The 21,090-nt window shown below is 39.9% G+C and overlaps 1 protein-coding gene and 1 long non-coding RNA gene across 3 annotated transcripts in view; one reads left to right on the forward strand and one right to left on the reverse strand.

Moving 5' to 3' along the window:
* The first annotated feature begins 5,400 nt into the window (after positions 1–5,400).
* The window catches only part of MALRD1 (MAM and LDL receptor class A domain containing 1), a 215,766-nt gene continuing 200,076 nt past the window's right edge, over positions 5,401–21,090 (forward strand). The window contains exons 1-5 of one of the 2 annotated variants that reach the window (XM_083405973.1): positions 5,401–5,698; positions 12,047–12,184; positions 16,756–16,850; positions 16,935–17,096; positions 19,358–19,454. In XM_083405973.1, coding sequence (XP_083262099.1) covers positions 5,536–5,698; positions 12,047–12,184; positions 16,756–16,850; positions 16,935–17,096; positions 19,358–19,454 — 655 coding nt within the window. In that variant the 5' untranslated portion in view covers positions 5,401–5,535. Of the gene's footprint in view, positions 5,699–12,046; positions 12,185–13,955; positions 14,030–16,755; positions 16,851–16,934; positions 17,097–19,357; positions 19,455–21,090 lie in introns of those variants that run through there. The other variant, XM_083405974.1, reaches the window with a different exon arrangement.
* LOC310661113 lies at positions 6,677–13,444 on the reverse strand. Its single transcript, XR_014503727.1, has 3 exons — positions 13,336–13,444; positions 7,799–7,874; positions 6,677–6,772 (listed from the first exon to the last, which is right to left on the reverse strand). It is a non-coding gene; the product is annotated as an uncharacterized lncRNA (long non-coding RNA).

Raw genomic sequence — 21,090 nt, forward strand, 5'->3', positions numbered from 1 at the left:
TGACAATATGACATGCTTCCTGGGTCGGGGCATCCTTACTGGTAGGCAAGCTCAGCCGTGAAGTTTCAGAAAGGTGGTGAAAATACTATGGGTTGGGGATTAGAACCCTCCTAAACTAAAAAAATTAATAAATGGTATTTTTTTATTATTTGGGATATGAAGAGAGAAATACAAGCTGCAGAACCAGACAAGGAATCCCTGGACTGGCTTATGCAAACCAGCCTGGCCAGGCTACTGAAAAGTCATTAACAAGACAAAAGGTGTTGATGGCCCATCTAAGAGGAATCATTGGGCCTGGGCAAAGAGAGGTTGCCAAGGTGGTTCCTTCACTTCAAGAAGTGAAGTCTCAGTAGTGGCCCCTCCCATCAGACATCAAACAGATAAAACAACTACAAAACTTTACAGAGTCAACTGAAGGAAGCCCTGTTTGGGGAAGTTTTTAATGTTTTAGATTTTGTTGTGCTTTTATTATGCTGGAAGCCACACAGAGTGGCTGGGGCAACCTAGTCAGATGGGTGGGGTATAAGTAATAAGTAACTATTATTGTTATTATTGTTATTGTTGATGATGATTAAATAATGAGAAAGGCACCCGCATGTCAACGCTCTCACATGAGAACTCATCTCTTTGGTCTCGCTTTGTGCAAACTGAGAGTTCATTACTGTTCTCCTATGACTGCACATTGGAGGGAAGGACAAACAACGGTAGCAGTGAGCAAGTCATTTTTCTGGGAATTGCTGACTTTTCCACTGAGGAATCCCTGATAAGCCGAGGAACTGCAGGGTTCCTAGTAAACAATTTGAAAAGCATTGGTGTGTAGAATATCGATTCAGCTCATCAGGGGGCAGCAATTTAGTAGAGGCGATTGGTGGGAAGAGGCTATACATCGGTAGTAGTGCACCTGCACTGCATACACAAGGCTCCCTGCATTCTTCAGTTAAAAGGATCTCAAGTAAGAGATCTAGCTCCTTCCCATGACTTGAAGAGCTAGTCCAAGTGCACTGTACTGGGACTAAATGGACCAATGGTCTGACTAACTATAAGAGAGGTTCATATGTTCACACAAGCTGAAAGCCCTACTCGCCTCCTGAAGACTGATGTTTTTTGCTGTGACAGATTTGGAAGCTAGCTGTTCTTTTGCGGGGAAGTATAAACAAGTTTGTTGTCACGGCACTCATTAAGTTGGTCCATGGCCCCTGCTGTGTAATGACTGTTAATGTTTTTCAGGATAGCACCCCTAATCTTAAGAAATCAGATTACCATATGCATATAATGCATTTGCAGTGCCACCTTCTCCTCCTTCTCAAGTTGCACAGTTCTGTAGTTGCGAGTGCAAACTGTTTTGGAATTCTTTTGAAAATAGGATTTGTTTTGGGTGCTTCCACCCCCCCTCCACTTGTTATGCAATGAAACAGTTTTTCTGTAAATACACTTAGACAAATGCATGTTCTACAGTTCACAATGTTTATAAATTTGGAAAATTAAGTGGAGTGCCAAATGGGATTATATATTAAAGGAAATATGTACAGTGCTGCCGGGCACTTCCAGATTCCTTAGCACAGCATAGGTGCTGCACACAGGCTAGAGCGTTATGTTTTGGCATTCAGGACGTATTAAATTTAATACAATTGCAGTCCTTACAAGCACAACTTTTCTCCTTAGATAAGATGACTGCTACCTCACTAGGCATGAGACAAACAATACTGCCAGAAGCATATACATTTTGTCAGATAAAACTAGCATTATTGATTTTAAACTTTTCCTTATTCCATTCCCTAATCATATCTAGATCACATATGGGGAGCCTGTGGCCCATGGACCACATGTTGTTGTTGTTAATTAAATTTATATACTGCCCTTCGTCCAAAGATCTCAGGGTGGTTCACATGTGGCACACAGCTGATTTCCATGCATGTTGGGCCCCTTTGCTATCTGATTTGCCTCATCTGGTTTTCCTCCCCCACTTTTCTGATGGTTGATTGATTTATATTGTTGTTTTTATAATTTTAAATTTTTAAACAATATAATTTTTATATTGTGTTTAATTTTAAAGTGTTGGCAAAGTCTTCTTTTGTACTCGCGAGTAAAGGTAAAGGTAAAGGGGCCCCTGACCATTAGGTCCAGTCGTGGCCGACTCTGGGGTTGCGGCACTCATCTCGCTTTATTGGCCGAGGGAGCCGGCGTACAGCTTCCAGGTCATGTGGCCAGCATGACTAAGCCGCTTCTGGCGAACCAGAGCAGCGCACGGAAACGCCATTTACCTTCCCGCCGGAGCGGTACCTATTTATCTACTTGCACTTTGATGTGCTTTCAAACTGCTAGGTTGGCAGGAGCAGGGACCGGGCAACGGGAGCTCACCCCGTCGCAGGGATTCGAACCTCCGACCTTCTGATCGGCAAGTCCTAGGCTCTGTAGCGCCACCTGAGTAGACTCTTGCAAAAAGCTCAGTCTCTGCTTTTGTTTGAAATAAAGATTTGGACTGCAGCACCGGTAGTATTGCATCTAGCCCAGTACTGGCTGCTTTAACCGGCAGTGGCTCTCCAAGGTCTCAGATGAAGATCTGTGCCATAACCGACCTGATCCCTTTTATAAGTGAAGATGCCAAGGGCTGATCTTCTGCATGCATAACATGTGCTTACCACTAAAATGTGGCACTTCTAGGTTGTTGTTGTTGTTTTTTTTAAATGGTCTCATCCCTTCTTGTGGACACTTACTTGTGAATAACTTAAAAATAGCAGTGCAATTCTGTACATGTCTGCACAGAAGTAAGTCCCATGGTGCTAAGTGGGGCTTATTCCCAGGTATGTGAGAATCACAGCCAAAATATGCAAAAGTTTGGGTCGCTGTTCTCTTTGGTCAGAATAGATAAATTTCAAAGTATATATTCCAGGGTGGGGAACCTGTGGCCCTCCTGATATTATTGGACTCCAGCTCCCATTATCCTCAGCCAGCATGATGAAGGGTCAGGGATGATAGGAACTGGAGTCCACCAACATCTGGAAAGCCACAGGTTTCTATCCCCGATATAATGTCAGAAGTTAATCATTGACATAATTCCCTGTCTATAAATCCTTTTGTGAGAATAGTTCACAAAAAGCACCTGGGATTTGAAACTGTACTTTTAAAAAGCTTGAAATACTTTTAATGTCTTTTTTTACAGTGGGTGTCAGGTGTGAAGCTAATGCATAGGGGAAAGGAGTTTATGTCAAGTTTTTTTGCTCTTTTTCTAAGAACCACGGAGCAGAGAAGCAGAAAGACGGAGTGAGGTGGAATTTTAATCCTGGAGGCTTACTTGAATGTTCATATTTTATGAGGATTTAGCTATTAAAGGTTCATGCATAAGGGTGCCATATGTGAATATTAAATTACACTAATATTATTCAATCTCTAATATTGAATTACCCAAGTGCTTACAAAAATACATTCTACAGTCTCATGCTGCCGCTGGAAGGTAGGATGTTAAGAGGTAACATATGATATGTAATTACAGAGGGATATTGACATCCCAGGCTTGCAGCAGAGCAGAGTATCATGTGGAACCTGCCCTTTGGGCAATTTTCAAACTTTTGTATAATGATGTATCTCTGCTGCTGGGACTACATTTCTATCCTTGCAACTGTATGGATTTCCATTGGTCTAACTGCCTACCTTCAGGCACTATCCAGGATTTTATGACTGCATTTATGTTCTCAAGGCAAGAGTTTCCACATTATCAATGCAAATCCTCATTGCAGCAATTTACCTGTCCAGAGGAGTCATGTTGCTGGCTGATCTTGCCCTCCAGGGAGTTCTTGATTGGTGTTTCCCTATCTAGGTCCTGCTTTCATAGTGATGTACCACCCAGGAATGATGTTTGCAGAAAAGGAATGTGCATCACAGCAGCCGCATTGTTTGTAAAATGTCTTGCTTGGGCAAAGAGGCTGGGTAACTTCAACATCAGGACTAATCTGACAATAATTTGACCCCCTCCCAAGCAAGGCAGGTTTATTACTTTTAATAAAGTGAGATAGAAAATGCAGAACTCTCTTTCCTACCCGTGCCCTTCCCCATGTTCACAAATTAGAGGTCAAATTCATAACATTCAGAGCAGTGTGAGATCCAAGATTGGGGTAGGGGTTTTCCCATGGACAAAATGTTCTACGCCATCTGGTGTGGGCCAAAAACCTCACCACTGCCAGCACTGTGGCCCATTTCCTGTCCATTTCAGCCCAAAATATAGCACTAACTAGAAATAAAGGTATATTACCGTAATTCCTTGGTGTAGTTAGGAACTGATGGTTAGACTAGGTGATGTCTGGCTACAACCTTTCTGTAAAACACTGAAACCTCCAGGAACAAGTTGGTGTTGACTTTTCCTTAAAAAAATAAAAAATAAAAGGCGTTGTTAAGTACCCCCAAATTATAAGCACCTTGTCTTTTCATATCCTTTTATGTTATAAATACAATGTAGGTTTCCCTTTTTCATGGAACTATTGGCACTGGCAGCCATTTTAAGAAGGCTGCTGTGAACAGAGACCATTTACTTGCCAGAAAGACCAAGCTCAAGCTGCTCAAGTCCAGCATCTGGACCAGATGTGGGGCTTGTTTCCTTCCCTCCTTATAGAACTGAGCTACCAGCTAGGCATTTCAATGCTGGACACGAACTTCTGCCTGCACCCATTGTTGTCACCATTTCTGAGGTTCCAGAGGGGGTGGTGAGGTTCAGAACTTAGATGGGGTCCCAACAAGAGGCAATGCAAATTCCCAGTACTGAAGCCCCATTGGGCAGGGTAACACAATCTCTGCCCTTGCCTCAAAGGACATTAAGTCTCAGCAGTCCCCATGAGCACCGGGGACTACCACAGTACCCTGCTTCCCTTCTTTCTGTCATCAGAGAGTCTCCCATCAGGGGTGATGTCTGTTTTCTGGTGAATCCTGACATGTTCCTCCTTGAAGCAGCCAGGAGGAAGAGCAGAAAAGCTGGGGGATTCCAGGAGCCAGCAATGCCCCTACCCTGCAAGAATGTGGACTTTGGCCAATCCAATATGCCAATCCTGGGTCCAAGGAATTATGATATTGTAAGAAATTTGATTAATTTTGAGAGGTTACTAAAAACCCTGCTAACTTAATTTAAAAATGTGTGTGTCATACTTTTTAATCAGTTTATCGCTGCTGCCATTTGATTTTATTAATAAGGAGAAATGGCCTTTAGTACTGTCTTGCATACTGTGTGCCACTGTTAATTCAATTTATCTGATGTTCTTTGTAGCACCAGGCAACTGAGTTGCACTGTAAAGCCACAAACTACTTCAGCTTGTCATAAAATGTGGAGCAATCTGGTTAAATATTTTCCAAGTTTATACCTGTGTGAATATGAAAACTGAATGCATTACATAAGCCATGCCGTACTAGAAGGAAAACTTCTTCTAGACCTGCAAAGTTTGAATCAGTTTTTAATGCACTTGTATTTTGAAATGGCATTTTTGTATACACATTTTGCAGGGTAATTGCTGCAATAATTCCATCAAGGACAAGGTATCTACAGAAACATTTTCAATGTACACAGCCAGCAACTTTTGTGCCTTGCTGTGTATCAATCTGGCAGCATTTTGGCCTTCTAAAGGAGACGTTTTTCAATGTTGTGATGGCTCTATGGTTCCATCAGTGGAGTTGTGTGATTTCACCTACCAATGCAAGGATTGTAGTGATGCAGAACAATGTAAGTAGATGTCACTAGCCTTCAGTGCATTTCCTTTTTATGGTGTTAAATAGATTACAATACAAATCAACAGTTTCTCAGTGTTCTTCTAGAATCCAGTATTAGTTGGATGCAATTAGTTCCTACCTCAGATCAGCTTTAAAACAAGTTTTGAAAAACATTGCTGTGGAAATCAAGTTCATATTTTGAAAATGGACAGAGATCAAAGACCCAGAGAGTGATGATTTATTAACTTGGTAAGCCTTTAGTAAGACCTTAGTATCATGGAACATTTGCCCCAAGGAAGAAGACATTGGAAGACAGTTGGGGGTGGGGGTGGGATGGGATTGTGATAAGATTGGGTATTTTGTGATTTTATATTTCTCTTGATTACTGTTCTATGTACATATTTATATTCACAGGATTATTGTCCGCATTTTATTTAAGTATCATTTAGAAAACCAATACCCCACCTGCCCTTCTACTGCTTTTGCATCATTCAGGACAGGCTGCAACAATTAAAAACAAAACAAATCTACTACAATGAATAAAATAACAGCATAAAAGCTGAAATAGGCTTGGCAGTTAAAGCATTCTAAAATAAGGGTCTAAACTTGACTGAATATCTCTCCTCACTTTTGGAAGATCATTTTGCAAGATCATGTCCTCCATGAAAGTAGATTTGGGGGTATATGGCAAAATTAAAGGGGTGGTGATCTAACTTTCTGAATGTTCAGGGTTGAGGCCTAACCTTAAATCTGAGGTGGGTGAGACCATCTTTCACTCCTAAGAATGCTGTGTTCCAGGAATGCCAAGTGATTTTTAGTATTCAAAAAAAGGAAATAAGAAAAGACCATTGGCCAAATTTAAATAGACATCCCCCTGCAAATTCTTAGAATTTGCCTGCCCCAATGATTCATTTAATATTTGGGAATGTTTTTACCCACCCCCACAATCTGCATAAGATTCTAATTAAAACAGTGTACCTTATTCTTGTGCAACCATGCTTAGAAATGTACTGCACATGCCACAATGCACCAGTTCCTTCTAACTAGTATGATTTTTTACCTATCATTCATCAAATGCCGACAACATCTGTTTTAATGACAAAAAGTTACATGTATGTCTTCTAAGATTTGAAGGGGCACCTGGTTAACAGCCAGTTTACTTACTGCAGCCACCTTGGAAATCTTTGAAAACTACCAGTGAGTTTAGACTGTGGCATTATAAGAGATTTAAAAATGGACACTAACCAGAGCGTTTTATTGAAAAGCAGAGTTTGTTTATACATTACTGGAATATGAAATACCAAGATTATATTCATCTGTATATATTGCTTTCTTTAATATAAATCTGGCCTGCATTGTTGCTACTAGAAATTTCAATTATATTGCCACATAGATTGATTTAATGATAATTTTCATGTCATCATGATTCCCACCCCCCATTGTATGTTTGCATTTTCATAATAATAAAGGGCTCAAGGTATGAGCTGTAGCTTCTTCTCCATGCCCTGTCCCCTTCTAAGAAGTCTACCTAGAATTCATAGACTGTGTGGCTCTTTTAATCTTGGAAGGTTTACACATAGCTATAAGTCCTTTTAAAGAAATGTGGCCTGCATTTCAATAAGCTATTAACTTCAATATTATGGGAGGTAAAAACATTACATTTGAGTAGGACATGCTAGCTGAGAGTCAGCCATATATTTTACTGTGCTCAGATCTTCATGAATCAGTTTTCAGTATGGGGCATCAAGTGTTTACATTTTCATTAGCTCTTTGAACTGACTTTCATATCTAAGCTGCTTCTGCTTTGCAGTTGTGTAAGAAGAGGAAGACAAATGGCTGACAGAGTGATTGCATATTGAGTCAGGTTCAAGATAACTTAAAATTATTCACCTAAGGGGTAAAATGAGAAAGTTTCTCCTTAAAGTATATACATTCCACCCCCCTCAAACATATACTACCAGATACTTTTTAAAGTGTCTTCTGTGGCCTGGAAAATTAAATGGGCATGGCTGAGCAGTAGTTTATGTTTAGACAGAAATGTGAGATACTGTGAAATAATGAAAAGATGTGTAAATCTCAGACAGTGTAGGGAAGCATGTGTAAAACAACTCACCCATTTTGCTCCGTCTTGTATGTTTCAGTTTTATCCAACAGGTTTATCTCCAAGCTGATTATATTCAGTGATGATTCTGAAGGGTATATAGTATAAATTAAATTCTTATTCCACAAACAATGGTTTTTAACACTACTCTGCTCCCTGAAATTAGTTTTTCTGGTAAGGTAAAGGGTAAAGGCACCCCTGACCATTAGGTCCAGTCGCGGAGGACTCTGGGGTTGCAGCGTTCATCTCGCTTTACTGGCCGAGGGAGCCGGCGTTTGTCCGCAGACAGCTTCCAGGTCATGTGGCCAGCATGACTAAGCTGCTTCTGGTGAAACAGAGCAGCACACGGAAAGACCATTTACCTTCCCACAGGAGCGGTACCTATTTATCTACTTTCACTTGACATGCTTTCGAACTGCTGGGTTGGCAGGAGCTGGGACCGAGCAATGGGAGCTCGCCCCGTTGTGGGGAGTCAAACCACTGACCTTCTGATCGGCAAGCCCAAGACTCTGTGGTTTAGACCACAGCGCCACCCACGCCCCTTTTTCTGGAGTCACCCCTAATTAAATTAAATTAGATAACTTTTAAAGTATTATATTGTGAAAATTATACAATAAAATAGAATTACAAATACTTTTTAGTATTAAAAGAGCATCATATTTTGATGTCTTTAAATAGTTTAGGAAACTGAGGAAAACTCAACAGAAAATATTTAGTGCACAAGCCACTTTTTGGCAGTGCGCATGTATACTCAAATGTAAGCTTCCATTGGAATTTCCTCCCAACTAGCAGGTATAGGCAAGCTGCATGAATGGTTTTACGGAAGTTTCAAATTGCAAGGAAAATGTGCTGATTGCTTAAGTAAAACGACATTATTCTATACACCTAACATTATGCTGTTCCATTCATTGTCAGTTTTGCCCTTTAGACTTTCATCACTGCACCATTTCACTCTTGCATGCTGATGTAAGAGTTGTTTTAAGGCTGGTGTGGTTTTTAAAAATGCCTTCCCTCTCTATTAATATTTTGCAACTGCCCACCTGAGAAATGTGCAGGATCGAGCCTAAGAGATCGCCCTCTCCACCACCAACGATTATAACTTTTTTTTTTTTAAATAATTTTTTATTAATTTACTACAAAATAAAACAAACAAAACATACGTTATTTTCACATTTCACATTTTGATTTCTTAGTCTTTGATTTTTGGACTTCCTTCAGCTTTTCCGTAAATCTTTCATAGCCATTATTAGTTTCTGCATTTCTTTTTTTAACCATTGTCATTATCCAAATTTTCCCCTCACCTTCCTTTTGACAATGTCTCTCATATATTCACAGTGCTCTTTTAAAACCTTCTAGCGTTATTTGGCCATCACTTATGTTCTCCAGATACTTAACAAACTTTCCCCAGTTTTCTGTAAACTTTTGGTCTCTTAAGTATCTAATCTTTCCAGTCATTTTATCCAGTTCAGCATAGTCTAACAACTTAGATCTCCAATCTTCCATTGTCGGTATTTCTTGTTGTTTCCATCTTTGTGCCAGTAGTACTCTTGCTGCTGTCACTGCGTATTGGAAAAATTTACTGTCTTTTCTCTTAATGTCCTTTCCCAAAATACCTAGCAGAAAAATCTCTGGTTTCTTTATAAACGTGTATTTCAGAATCTTCTTCAACTCATTGTATATCATTTCCCAGAAATCTTTCACTCTCTTACATTCCCACCACATATGGTAAAAGGAACCCTCTTTTTCTTTACATTTCCAACACTTATTACAGGTCTTATACATTTTTGCCAATTTTACCGGTGTAATATACCACCTGTAAAACATTTTCATCACATTCTCTTTCAGTGCCATACAAGCAGTAAATTTTAAATTCTCCTTCCATAGTTTTTCCCACTCTTCCAACTGTAAGTTGTAACCAAAATCTCTGGCCCAGTGAATCATAACCGATTTTACTTCTTCATCTTTTAAATTCCATTCTAGCAACAAATTATACATTTTTGACAGAGTTTTGCCCTCCTTGTTTACTATTTCTGTCTGGAATGTTGAATCTTTGTCTACATAGCCCCATTCTCTTACATCTTTCCTAAACATTTCATTTACCTGATAGTAGTGCAACCAATCATATACATACTTTTTGACTTGTTCATATGGTTTCACTTTCCATTTTCCTCCTTCTTTCACTAATAGTTGATTATATGTTGCCCAATCACCTCTCATATTGGTTCTCTTAACACTCATAACCTCTAATGGTGATAACCAGTGTGGTACTTTAGGTTCCAGTAGGTTTTTATACCTATCCCAAACTTCAATTAATGGCCCCCGGAAGATGTGGTCACCAAAACCTTTATGCACTTTTTTCTTATCTTTCCACAGATACGCGTGCCAGCCAAATCTATTGTCATATCCTTCTAAATCTAACAGTTCCTTGTTCTCTAGTTTTATCCATTCTTTCAACCAGCAAAGACATGACGCCTCATAGTATAACTTCAAATCAGGCAGGGCAAAGCCTCCTCTTTGTCTTATATCTGTCAAAAGTTTAAATTGTATTCTCGGCTTTTTGCCCTGCCATATATATCTTGAGATCGTTCTTTGCCATTCTTTAAATAGACTAATCCCCTTAATTATGGGGATAGTCTGGAACAGAAACAACATTCTTGGCAGCACGTTCATTTTAGTTATGGAAATTCTTCCCCAGAATGAGAATTTCATTCTTCCCCACACTTCCAGGTCCTTCTTAATTGCATTCCACACTGGTACATAGTTATTTTGGAATAAGTCAATGTTTTTTGGAGTTAACCATATTCCCAAATATTTCACCTTTTTAACTGCCTCTATCTCAATTTGTTGTTGCATTGTTTCGATTGCACTTTGATCCATATTTTTAACAATCATTTTAGTTTTTTTCTTATTTAACTTGAAGCCTGCCACTTCTCCAAACTTATCCATTTCTTCTATAACTTCTTTGGCCGTCGTTGTTGGCTCTTCTATTGTTACTACCAGGTCATCTGCAAACGCTTTAATTTTGTATTCATTTTGTCCTATCGTTACCCCTTTTATATTTTCATTTTGTCTTATAGAATTCAGAAGGACTTCTAACACCGTTATAAATAGTAATGGTGAAAGTGGACATCCCTGTCTTGTTCCTTTAGAGATTTTCAATTCTTCTGTAATAACATTGTTTATTATCAGTTTTGCTCTCTGTTCTGTATAAATTGCCTTAATTCCATTAAAGAACTCCTCACCAATCTCCATATATTCTAAATTTCTCAACATAAAATCCCAAGCTATATTATCAAATGCCTTTTCACGATTATAACTTTTTTTGAAGATGTTATGAACATATTGCTGAAAATGCAATCTAGCAAAGCATTATGTTGATGAATATACAAATGTTTGAGCCAAATGCTTGTTTTCAGTGATTAATCTTCATTGCTCTAAAGGAAAGGGCAATGCTGCTGACATGTACAATATTGAATCATTAGTGCTAAATGCTGCCTTGGTTATGTTAGCAATATTTGCGAGAATTATTTTTTATGAATATCTACTTTTGCTAGCCTCTTCAATTTTCTAAACATTTATACAGAATAGATGAAAAAGCACAGAAAGACAGATTATTTTTATTACGGGGGGGAGGATGTTCTGCTGCATCCATCTTCTTTTATACCCATTTAATTTTGCCTTTTATCATGTACAATGTTTAAGATGTGCAGGGGAAAAACAGGTTGCAGAGTTCTTCCTGGGGTATTCTTCCTGTAAATGGGGTAATCTCTTGTTTGAAAACTCCCTGCAAATGGAGTGCTGGGCTAAAAGAATTCTCCTTGATTTGCTAGTCAGTCATCCAGCTTGGTCATATGCTTAAAGGTATGTTCATAATCAGAATTGGACTCTGTATGTTTCAATGCAAATCTGAAATAGTACCATTTGCTTTTGCTCAAATGCTGGTAGATTCATTTCAGATTTGTTTTATGTGGATTAAACTTCCTTTCCATGTCTAACCACCTGATACCTGATAGAGATGGCAGATTTTGATAGTGTAATATCAGAGTTTTTAACATGTATGAAATAGACCTGTGATCTTTTATACTTAAAGTTCATTGTTTTAGGTAAATTGTAATCTGAACGCAATAGAACAGAATTGGCATGCTTTTTATTAATGAAAAACATTAATAAGTACCGTACATGTTATATATTATGGCATTTTGTATAATGCAGGTGTTCATTATGGAATGCAAAGTATGCAAATAACCCTTTTAATATTAGGTTCCTATTATGGAAAATGTGATTTTGAAAGTGATCTGTGCAATATGAACAATGAGAAATCACCTGTTGACTGGATAAGGAGAAACGGAAGGAACATCATAGGCTCTCCTCATTCTGACCACAATGGGAACAACACAGGTAAGGGCAACTTACTCTCTTGCAAATAATAAACAAATCTATCATCATATAAATCAGTGGTGAGGGAACTTTGGCCTGCTGGATGTTAGACTCTAATTCCTATCAGCATAGCTCTACACCTGAGAGTTTATGTATATGTGTACACATTTATCTATGTATCAACTAAAGATACCATTTCATGCATCTGTTGAAGTAATACTTTTCTTGGTCTGGAGTCCACAAGACACATTATCATTTTTTATTCAACAAATTAACACAGCTACTCTTCGGCAAATTATTATTTTCTGTGAGGATTAAAACTGTCTTCTTTGAAAACCTAAACATTTTATATATTCAGTGATACTGTTTGGCTTCCGGTCCTTTTCTACCTTCAGGAACATGAACCCTATAGTTTGTTTTAGTATGGTTGCCACAGAGTATTGGGGGGAGGGGGCATAAGTCAAGTGATAAGGGACAACAATGGAGAGGAAAAGGGAAGGAAAAGGGAAAAGGGAAGAATTCTGTTGCATATAATTATGTTATATGCATAAAGATATTATCAAGTGATAATTAACCATCATAAGAAGATTTTTGATGGTCCCTCTAGATATACTTTGAACCTCTGGTAACACTGGAAACAAGTATCCTCAGTATTACATTGTACACGAAGAAATCCTTTTACAGTACTCTGCTTTTTTTTTTTTTAAGACATCATCTTTTAAACATTTCTTGAGTTCGTAATTTTAAGACTTGGAAAGTGTACTAGGAGGCATAAAATTGGTTTCTGACCTAAAGTAGTCTTGGTCATTTTATTGAATTTAAATGGTCATCAAAAGTAAGAGATTGGTAGCCCCGTTACAAATGGGAATTGGACTCAAATACGGTCACAGCCTCTGACTTAATACCAGTCAATTTTCAGCTGCACTTTCAGGAAATTCTTTTTTTATTCAAGCTGGATGTAATGCATGGCAGTGATAGTTCCTGCCCTGGGTGACTCTCTGAAAAGGTATGGCCTGCCACTTTCCTGGGTTTGCAGCCATACGTCGTGCTGGGTCAAGAATAGTGACTGCTTGCAAGCCTAGGTGGAATTGGCAAATGTCAAGTTGTGGATTTGTGTCTGAGCAGGCCAGGGGTCAAAGTCAGGAAATCAAAATGAGAAAAGAGTGACTCACCCAATCAAAGATAACATATTCCAGAAGTTCAGGGTCCAGGCCAAGGTCTGAAGTCAGATAAAAAGGAAGGAGCAGAAAGCAAAGACAGTCCCAGGAATGATTTTAGGCAGTGAGATGCAGAGTTACAGAAGGGTGCCTTGAGCACAGCCCTTTTTTGACCCTTAGGATATGTCACATGGGTTCTGGCTGAGGAGACTGAGGGGATCGAGCGAGAGGTGGAGGAGCTTCTGAGGAGAGAGGAAGAATGTAAAGGGAGAGTTTAAAACATTGACAAAGCAGGAGGGAGAGAGAAGGAACCATTGAGAGAAGGCTGTGGAGGAAAGAGCAGCCTCTGCCTGCGCATAACAACACTGATTCAGCCAAAGCTCCCACCAGGAGCAGAGCTTGAGGCCTACACCTGGATTCCAAGTTTGAGAGATTCAGACTGCTCACCTGGGTCTAACTCGGTTATTTGGCCTCCACCCAAACTCCTGGGGTGGTTCAAATTATATGCCTGCCTCTTGCTCCCTCACTTACCCCCCCCCCCCTTCTGTTAAATTGCCTATTATTTGCTCTTTCCTTTTAGGGTGACAACAGAGGCTGATACACTAGAGATACCACACACTGTTATGGGGGGGGGGGGCTGTCATTCTTTCCCCTCATCCACCTCACTACAATTTGAAGCCAGGTCCTATGGTTGTCTCCACAACAAGAGGTTGCTGTTATGGAATTTGGGGTCACTTTAGGAGTGCCAAGGCAAAGCACCTCTAGGAGTACACGGCAAAAATCCAGGCCCTGCCTCAAAGCCATTGCAGCCTGGTCTCTGTGTAAGGGTTAGGCCGGGGTTGGGAACTTGAGGCCTGGCCACAAAATGCAGCCTTCCTGGCCTCTCTGTGGCCCTTGGGACTCTCCCGTGGCTGCTCCTCTTTCTCTACAATCACACAGTCTCTCACCAGGCCTAGCTTGTAAACTGTTTCAGTGCTTTTTGCCTGCTCTTGAAGTCTGAGGTAATGCCTCTTGGTGTGGTGGTTAAGAGCGGTAGTCCCGTAATCTGGTGAACCAGGTTCGCGTCTCCGTTCCTCCACATGCAGCTGCTGGGTGACCTTGGGCCAGTCACACTTCTCTGAAGTCTCTCAGCCCCACTCACCTCACAGAGTGTTTGTTGTGGGGGAGGAAGGGAAAGGAGATTGTGAGCCGCTTTGAGACTCCTTAGGGTAGTGATAAAGCGGGAAATAAAATCCAAACTCTTCTTCTTCTGATGGAGGATAGAGAGGGCAGACCCTCCAAGTGTCCCTATTTTCCAGGGACGTCCCTGATTTAGAGAAGCCGCCCTGGTTTCTGATTTGATCCCGGGATGTCTCACTTTTCCTTAGGATGTCCTTATTTTCATTGAAGAAATGTTGGAGGGTATGGTGGGCTGTCCCAATTTTCATTGCAGAAATGTTGGACATCCAAGCTGTTTAATGCTTTTATGTTTTTATATATGTTGGAAGCTGTCTGGCATGGCTGGGGCAACCCAGTAAGATTTGTAGGGTATAAATAGTGTTATGTATTGAAGTTATTACCCTGAGCACCAGGGGTATCATGTATATAGTTTTCACTCAGGTCCACGTCAGTTAATTTAGGCGGGAAACCCTGGGTTGTTGTTGTTACAATGTTGACAGACGGCTGCCTATAAAAGCAGGCCAGCTGAGCTGTTTGCTGTTCAGTTCAGTTCCAGCTTACTTATAAAGAACTACTTGGAGAAATCTCTGTGTTGTCTGCTATGTCTACCCACTATTTAATAAATAGCAAAATTATCATTATGGAATGGGACGTCCCTATTTTCATCGAAAAAATGTTGGGAGGGTATAAAACTGAGGAAGCGAGGGCTGAGAAATTTGCCCTATTGGTTGAGGAAGGAAGAAACCTGGATGGGATGGTGGCCAGTCCTTTAAAAGGAGACTGGCATCCTGTCGCTCTTTGAGATCTTGCAGGGCTGTGGGATGTAGGCCCTCTGAGATCTCTTGAGAGAATCAGCCCTCCACACCAGCCATAGCAGCACCTGCCCTACCCTAGCAATCGACCAACAGCTTCAATGGGCTCACTTAGCCACAAGTAATCATTTTCTTTTCAAAAGAATCTCAAAGAAATATACAAAATACAAATACAATGCAGGATATTAATAATAAAATAAAAACCTATTTAAAAGCACCATGCTATTTAGTCAGTAACACAGCCATCCATATCCCTCAGTACAAAACCCCAGCCAGTCACTTTGTATGACAAAAACAAAGATGTGTATAGCCTTGGAATTCAAATTAAAATAATCTATTCCAACTGGGTTAGCACGTTCACTGTTGCATGCCTGTGGAGGGCAGCCTTGTTCTGATAAGACTCTGAATGGCTGTGAGCAACTTTATCTCCTCAGGCTCTTGCCCTGAGCTATAAACACCAATGCCCATGTGCCCATCAAAACAACTCTTGCACATCTATTCAACCATACAGCAAACAGGATATGTGCATATCATAAAGCATATGACTTCCCCACGAGAATCCTGTGAGATGTAGTGTACCCCTCACAGAAGTAGAATTCCCGACACCTTTAGCAAACTACAGTTCCCAGGATTCTTTGGGGGGAGTCGTGCTTTAAATGTATGACGTCTATGCTGCCTTTGATTTAGGAAAAGGAAATCGAGAAAGTAAACTTCAAAAATTAAACAACTATAAAGAGAGTTGGTACAGTAGTAGCACTCCTTAAACTAAAGTCCACTGGCCAGGTGTTTCAAATTGGTCACAGCTGGTTTCAGTTCTCCTAGGTCGTCCACAACATAAGGACCGAGTCAGCAGTGGAATATCTGAGCAGATATATTTGATGGCCTTGTTCCCATGTTCCTTACTCACCTGGCACTAATCAAGCTTGTGAGTGTTCAAAGGAGAGGGTGGTGGCTTGATGGACAGAGAGGGAGAAGCTGTATATAGTTAGGGTTTGGCACGGAAGGGGGCAAAACTGGTGGAGTGGAAGAAGGTAAGAAAGGTGCTTTCTGAGGAGTCATCAAAGCTTTTGAAACCCAAAGTTTGCAGGAGGAATCTGATTTACAGCAATGCACCTTGCAACATCTTTTAAATTGTCTTAATATAATCTAAAAGCAGCAGCAGCACATGAAAGCGGGGGTATGAGAAAATGTGACATTGAGTTGCTGCTCAGTTTGTACCAAGAACTCTCAGCTTGTAAGAAATATATCAGCCCTGATCGATCTGTTCATTGAATATAAAGTAGATTGTTTCACTTTAACATCTGATGTGTGACTCCCAGTTGTCCTAACCCACAGTGCTCAGTACTGGCTACAGGCCAGTTGCCTAATCCATTATCCATTTTCTTTTCTTTTTTTCATACTGAGTTTTCCAGAATTTTACAAAGTCCAGGAAACCAACTTCTAATTTTTTTCTTCCTATCAATAGCCCATTTCCTTACACTGTCCTCTGAACACATCCCATTTCCGGCCATTCTGAGGAGCAGAGTGGTCTTTGTGGCTAGCAACCAGCTCACCTGCCAGGTAACTGAACTATCTCCTCTTCATATTGCCTGCTGTCACTGCAGTTTGCCGACACACTTGGACCGTTCCTATTTTTCTTCTTAGATTTCGTTTTATTATTGGATTGGTCAAATAAATGGAACCCTCACAGTGGGACTCCAAACCAATTCTGATAGAGCCTCGGGGACCATATGGCAAGAAAGAGGAGGAATTAAAAATCAGTGGCAAAGAGCTGTGATCACAATCAACAATACTCTGAATGTCGAGGTATGCAAGCTGCTCGGGCATATTCCAATACTGGGATGAGTGAAATGTCAACTTAAAGAGAAGAACTTGCACTAGAAATTTAATTCAAGTGAATAATAAGGTGGAATTCTGATGAAAAATTCATGGCTGGTATTACTTGACCTTATCTCAATGATTTAATGGAAGCATTCATTTTGTAATTATGCATGTAACTCAAACTGAAATTAGCTGGATAGTCACATGCTAGTATATGAAGTGGGAGGACATAATAATGAAACCCACTTACAGTAGCCATGCACTTACACTTACTTTTCAGTAGCGTTTTGCTTTGAATGTTGAATCAGACTTGTGCAACTTATCCCCCTCCAAGCCTAACATATCCTATGAGCCACGTAGGGCAGCTCACCTAGGGCTTCATAGGCACCCTATTCGTCTTCCTTCCTGGCACTGAAAGAAATTGAGGTTCTTAGTGATTTGCCCAAGATCCATGTCAGTCAGTCCACAGTTGGACAGGGATTTCAATATAGGTTTTCAAAGTGCAAGTTCATTGTGCTGATTAGACAACAATAGTGACTCTACATATGTTTAATGCTTTCCAGTTTCTCAGAAAAGCAGTAGCCTTCTTTAAACCTATTAAAACAATTTAGGAAGATACATATATTGGTTTATGTAGAAAAATCATTAATTTAATAGTAAATTAGGTTGTTGTAAAAAAAATAATACTGTTATACCAACTAAAAAAGTAAAAAGCATTTTCTTCTTGGTACTCTCTGGTTCTCAGAAGTCGACCTATTAAGAAAATTGATTATTCTGATATGTATGTCATTATTCAGTAGGGCAATAAATAAAATCATGAAAGACTGAAAGACTAACCCTTTACATTCAAGCTGCTTGGATTATAAATATTATGCCCTTCGGGATTCCATATAATGCATTATTCCTGAAAGTAAATGTAGAATATACCCTGCCAAGATAGAATAGATACCTAGTTGCAGTCAGATCTCTAGTTATTCCAATGAAAACTTATTCTTGCTCTCCATTAGCTACCCTGTACAATGCTGCCTTGCTTGTCTCTAAATGCAAGAGGAAATTTCTCTCTGACAGACCTTTGGCTAGCACAAAATTGTACTGTTGTTTAAGTTTTTGGATAATTAACAGCCCACAGGATTGGATCCTGGCACTATAGTATTACTGCATCCCTTTTCATTTCCTTCCTGATGCCTGAAGATGTTATAAGTCTAGGATTGTGGTTTGCTACATGTATTTATTTCTTTATAATGGCTTGCTTAGTTGCACTTAGTTCCCATTAAAATCAGTAGGACTTTTGACAAACTAATAGGCTAATAGTGCAACTAATAAGCTGGATCCAACACATTATTCATATCAAGCTTCTTAGTCATGTTGATTTACAAGGTAGCTAAAAGTATAAAATCACAATAAAACAGGAGCAGTGAAGACTTGCTAATATGCATAGGTTATAATTTTACCAGTGCTCAGAACTGTATTACTACAATTTTCAAGCCTATAGCAAACAAGATTAATGAAACTTCCATTTAGGGACCAGCCCTTTATCTAATGTCTGTTCATAAAAGAGTTTTAAAAATCTGTGGAAACTAAAAAAACATCTTTCCTATCTCTAGTAGGCCTAGTAGCTTAGATCCTCTCTGGTCAGTACTCAGTTATGTGCTGCATAGAAGTAATGGATGCACAGGGATGTAGTTACAGTACCGGTATATTCATGTTCTGCTTTTCCTCTAAGGCATTCAGTGTGGCATGCGAGGTTCCTCAACCACCCATTTTTCTCCTCAGAACAACGCTGTGAATTACGTTAGGCTGTGAGAGAATAATCTTGACCAGAAATTTGAGCCTGGGTTTCCCTGCTCCAGCTTTGTCACTTAAAACTAGCCTTTCCCAATTGCTTCCCTCCAGAAGATTTGGACATCAACCAAAACCACCCAAAGACCAGGGATGATGGGAATTGATGGCACCAAGTAGGGAATGCTACTCTAAGCACTATGACATACTGGCTTAATGGAGGGGATTGTTGGTGTCTGTTCCCCTGCCCTATCTTCTAACACTGATGCCAAAAAGGAGTGGGCACAGATGACATGTTTAAAGAACACATCTATGTTGTGCCGTAAGACCTTCTGGTAAACTAGAAAGGAACAAAGAGAGAGCCACAGCTTCTTCCAAGCTCCCTGATAAGCTTCCTTGCATATAATTTTAGATACGACAGTGTTGCTACTGAATAACCAAGTCTCCCTAATATTCTGGTTATGCAGGTTTCCATCAAAGGACAAATATTTGAACCTTGGGCACCAGGAGAAACCATTGCTATTGATGATGTTTCAGTCACTGAAGGATGTCTGCTAGCTTTTGGTAAGGATGCATTCTTGTAGCTGTACTAAATTATTTCTCTGATGCTTAATTAGGAAAAGAAAAAACCCACAAAGCAAGAATGCCTTGTTGACATTCTAAGCGTAGATACTCATAAACCAGGGATTTCAGGCATCTGTTTTGAATTTACTTGCATAGCTGATCTTAGCTTGTGGTGAACCTTTAGTATGCAACAGATGCCATGGGGAGAATCTGACTGTTCATGTGTCATTGTACCTGGATGCTGGCTTGCTGGCAAAACAAGCTAGTTCAGTGAGTAATGCCTGCCACATGCAAACAAGTAATCAATCTTGTGATTTTGTACACTAGGAACTTCAAAAATTAAAAGCACATAGTCTTGATGCTGACAAAAGGTGGCAGTGACAGATGAGTTTTAATGTATTTGGGACTATACATGTGCATGGCCAGACCACAAGCTGGTGCTTCTTTCTAGAATACCTTCTGGCCTCCTAGATTTGTGTCAGGCAAATCTGTTATTTTTGTGATTTTTTTCTTGTTTCTGGTGTTGGGTCCAGGTTTGGGGAATCTTGTGGACAAGATGCTCTTGAGGCCTCCCCTCCCTGCCCCTAGCAGCCCACTTCCTCCTAATCATTGATGTTATTGCCCACTTGCTTGCCTTGTGCCCTGAGCCCAGTCTACACTGGGAGTAAGAGTGGAAGGTGAGTGGAAGCTGCTGCTCTCAAAAACTTGTTCCTTTCACCCAGAGAGGACAGATCTACAAGCAGTGAGTGGAGGAGTAGGTTCAGGAGGTGATTGGGAGTGGGCCCCTTGTTTATTTGGGCCTTGGCAGATGCCTAACAATGCCAACCTTTGCAGTCAGCCTTATAAAACATCTGCCTTGCACCTCTGCTCCATCGATACTGACCTTCTGGAGACTGCAGTAAAAGAAAAATGTCAGGGGCACAGGGCCAGAGTTTTGTTGCCCTAAATATGTGACCCCAAATAAATGTCTGCATTACAATAATTTGGGTTTACTGGCAATAATGTGGAGTGCAAGGCAGCAACCAAAACCTACAAAAGATACTGGGAGATTTGCCAAGCACATTTAAACCCTTGGAGTTGCAGAGTTCAAAGATGACCTCAAATTGTCTCTTACAATGCAGCACTGGGGGCCCATCAGTTTATTTTAGTGAGGTGATTCATGTTATATTCTAGAATGTAGTGTTTATGTCTCAGATAAATTTAGCTCCAGCAAACAGTTCTGAGCACAGGAGTCCAAAACAACCAGAGTCTCTTGAGACTGAAGGAAAAACTCGCTTCTTCACTACACATGTAGTTTCTTACACCTTTTAGGATTCTGAGCAATATTGTTGCATCGTAGAGCAAACATAACTCAAATGCCCTAGGAATTTGGCAGTAGTGTGAGATTTATTTCACATGGTACCTTTAACAAAATAAGAAAACAATACATGAAGAGCATACGTTATACCTGTGGAGCTGGGCATTTTAGTGTTAGGTTTATGTGTGTTCTACTTTAAGAGTTTGTTGTACTTGCTTTTTATTGATTATATTATATTATTTTATGAGTATGCTCCAGACATGCATATTTATGAAACAAAAATAAATAGTAGTAGCAGTTTATGTATTTTTTATTTTTATGTATAATCCTTATACACAG

Source organism: Podarcis tiliguerta, assembly GCF_965153285.1.
Source record: "Podarcis tiliguerta genome assembly, chromosome: 12".
NCBI lineage: Eukaryota > Metazoa > Chordata > Lepidosauria > Squamata > Lacertidae > Podarcis > Podarcis tiliguerta.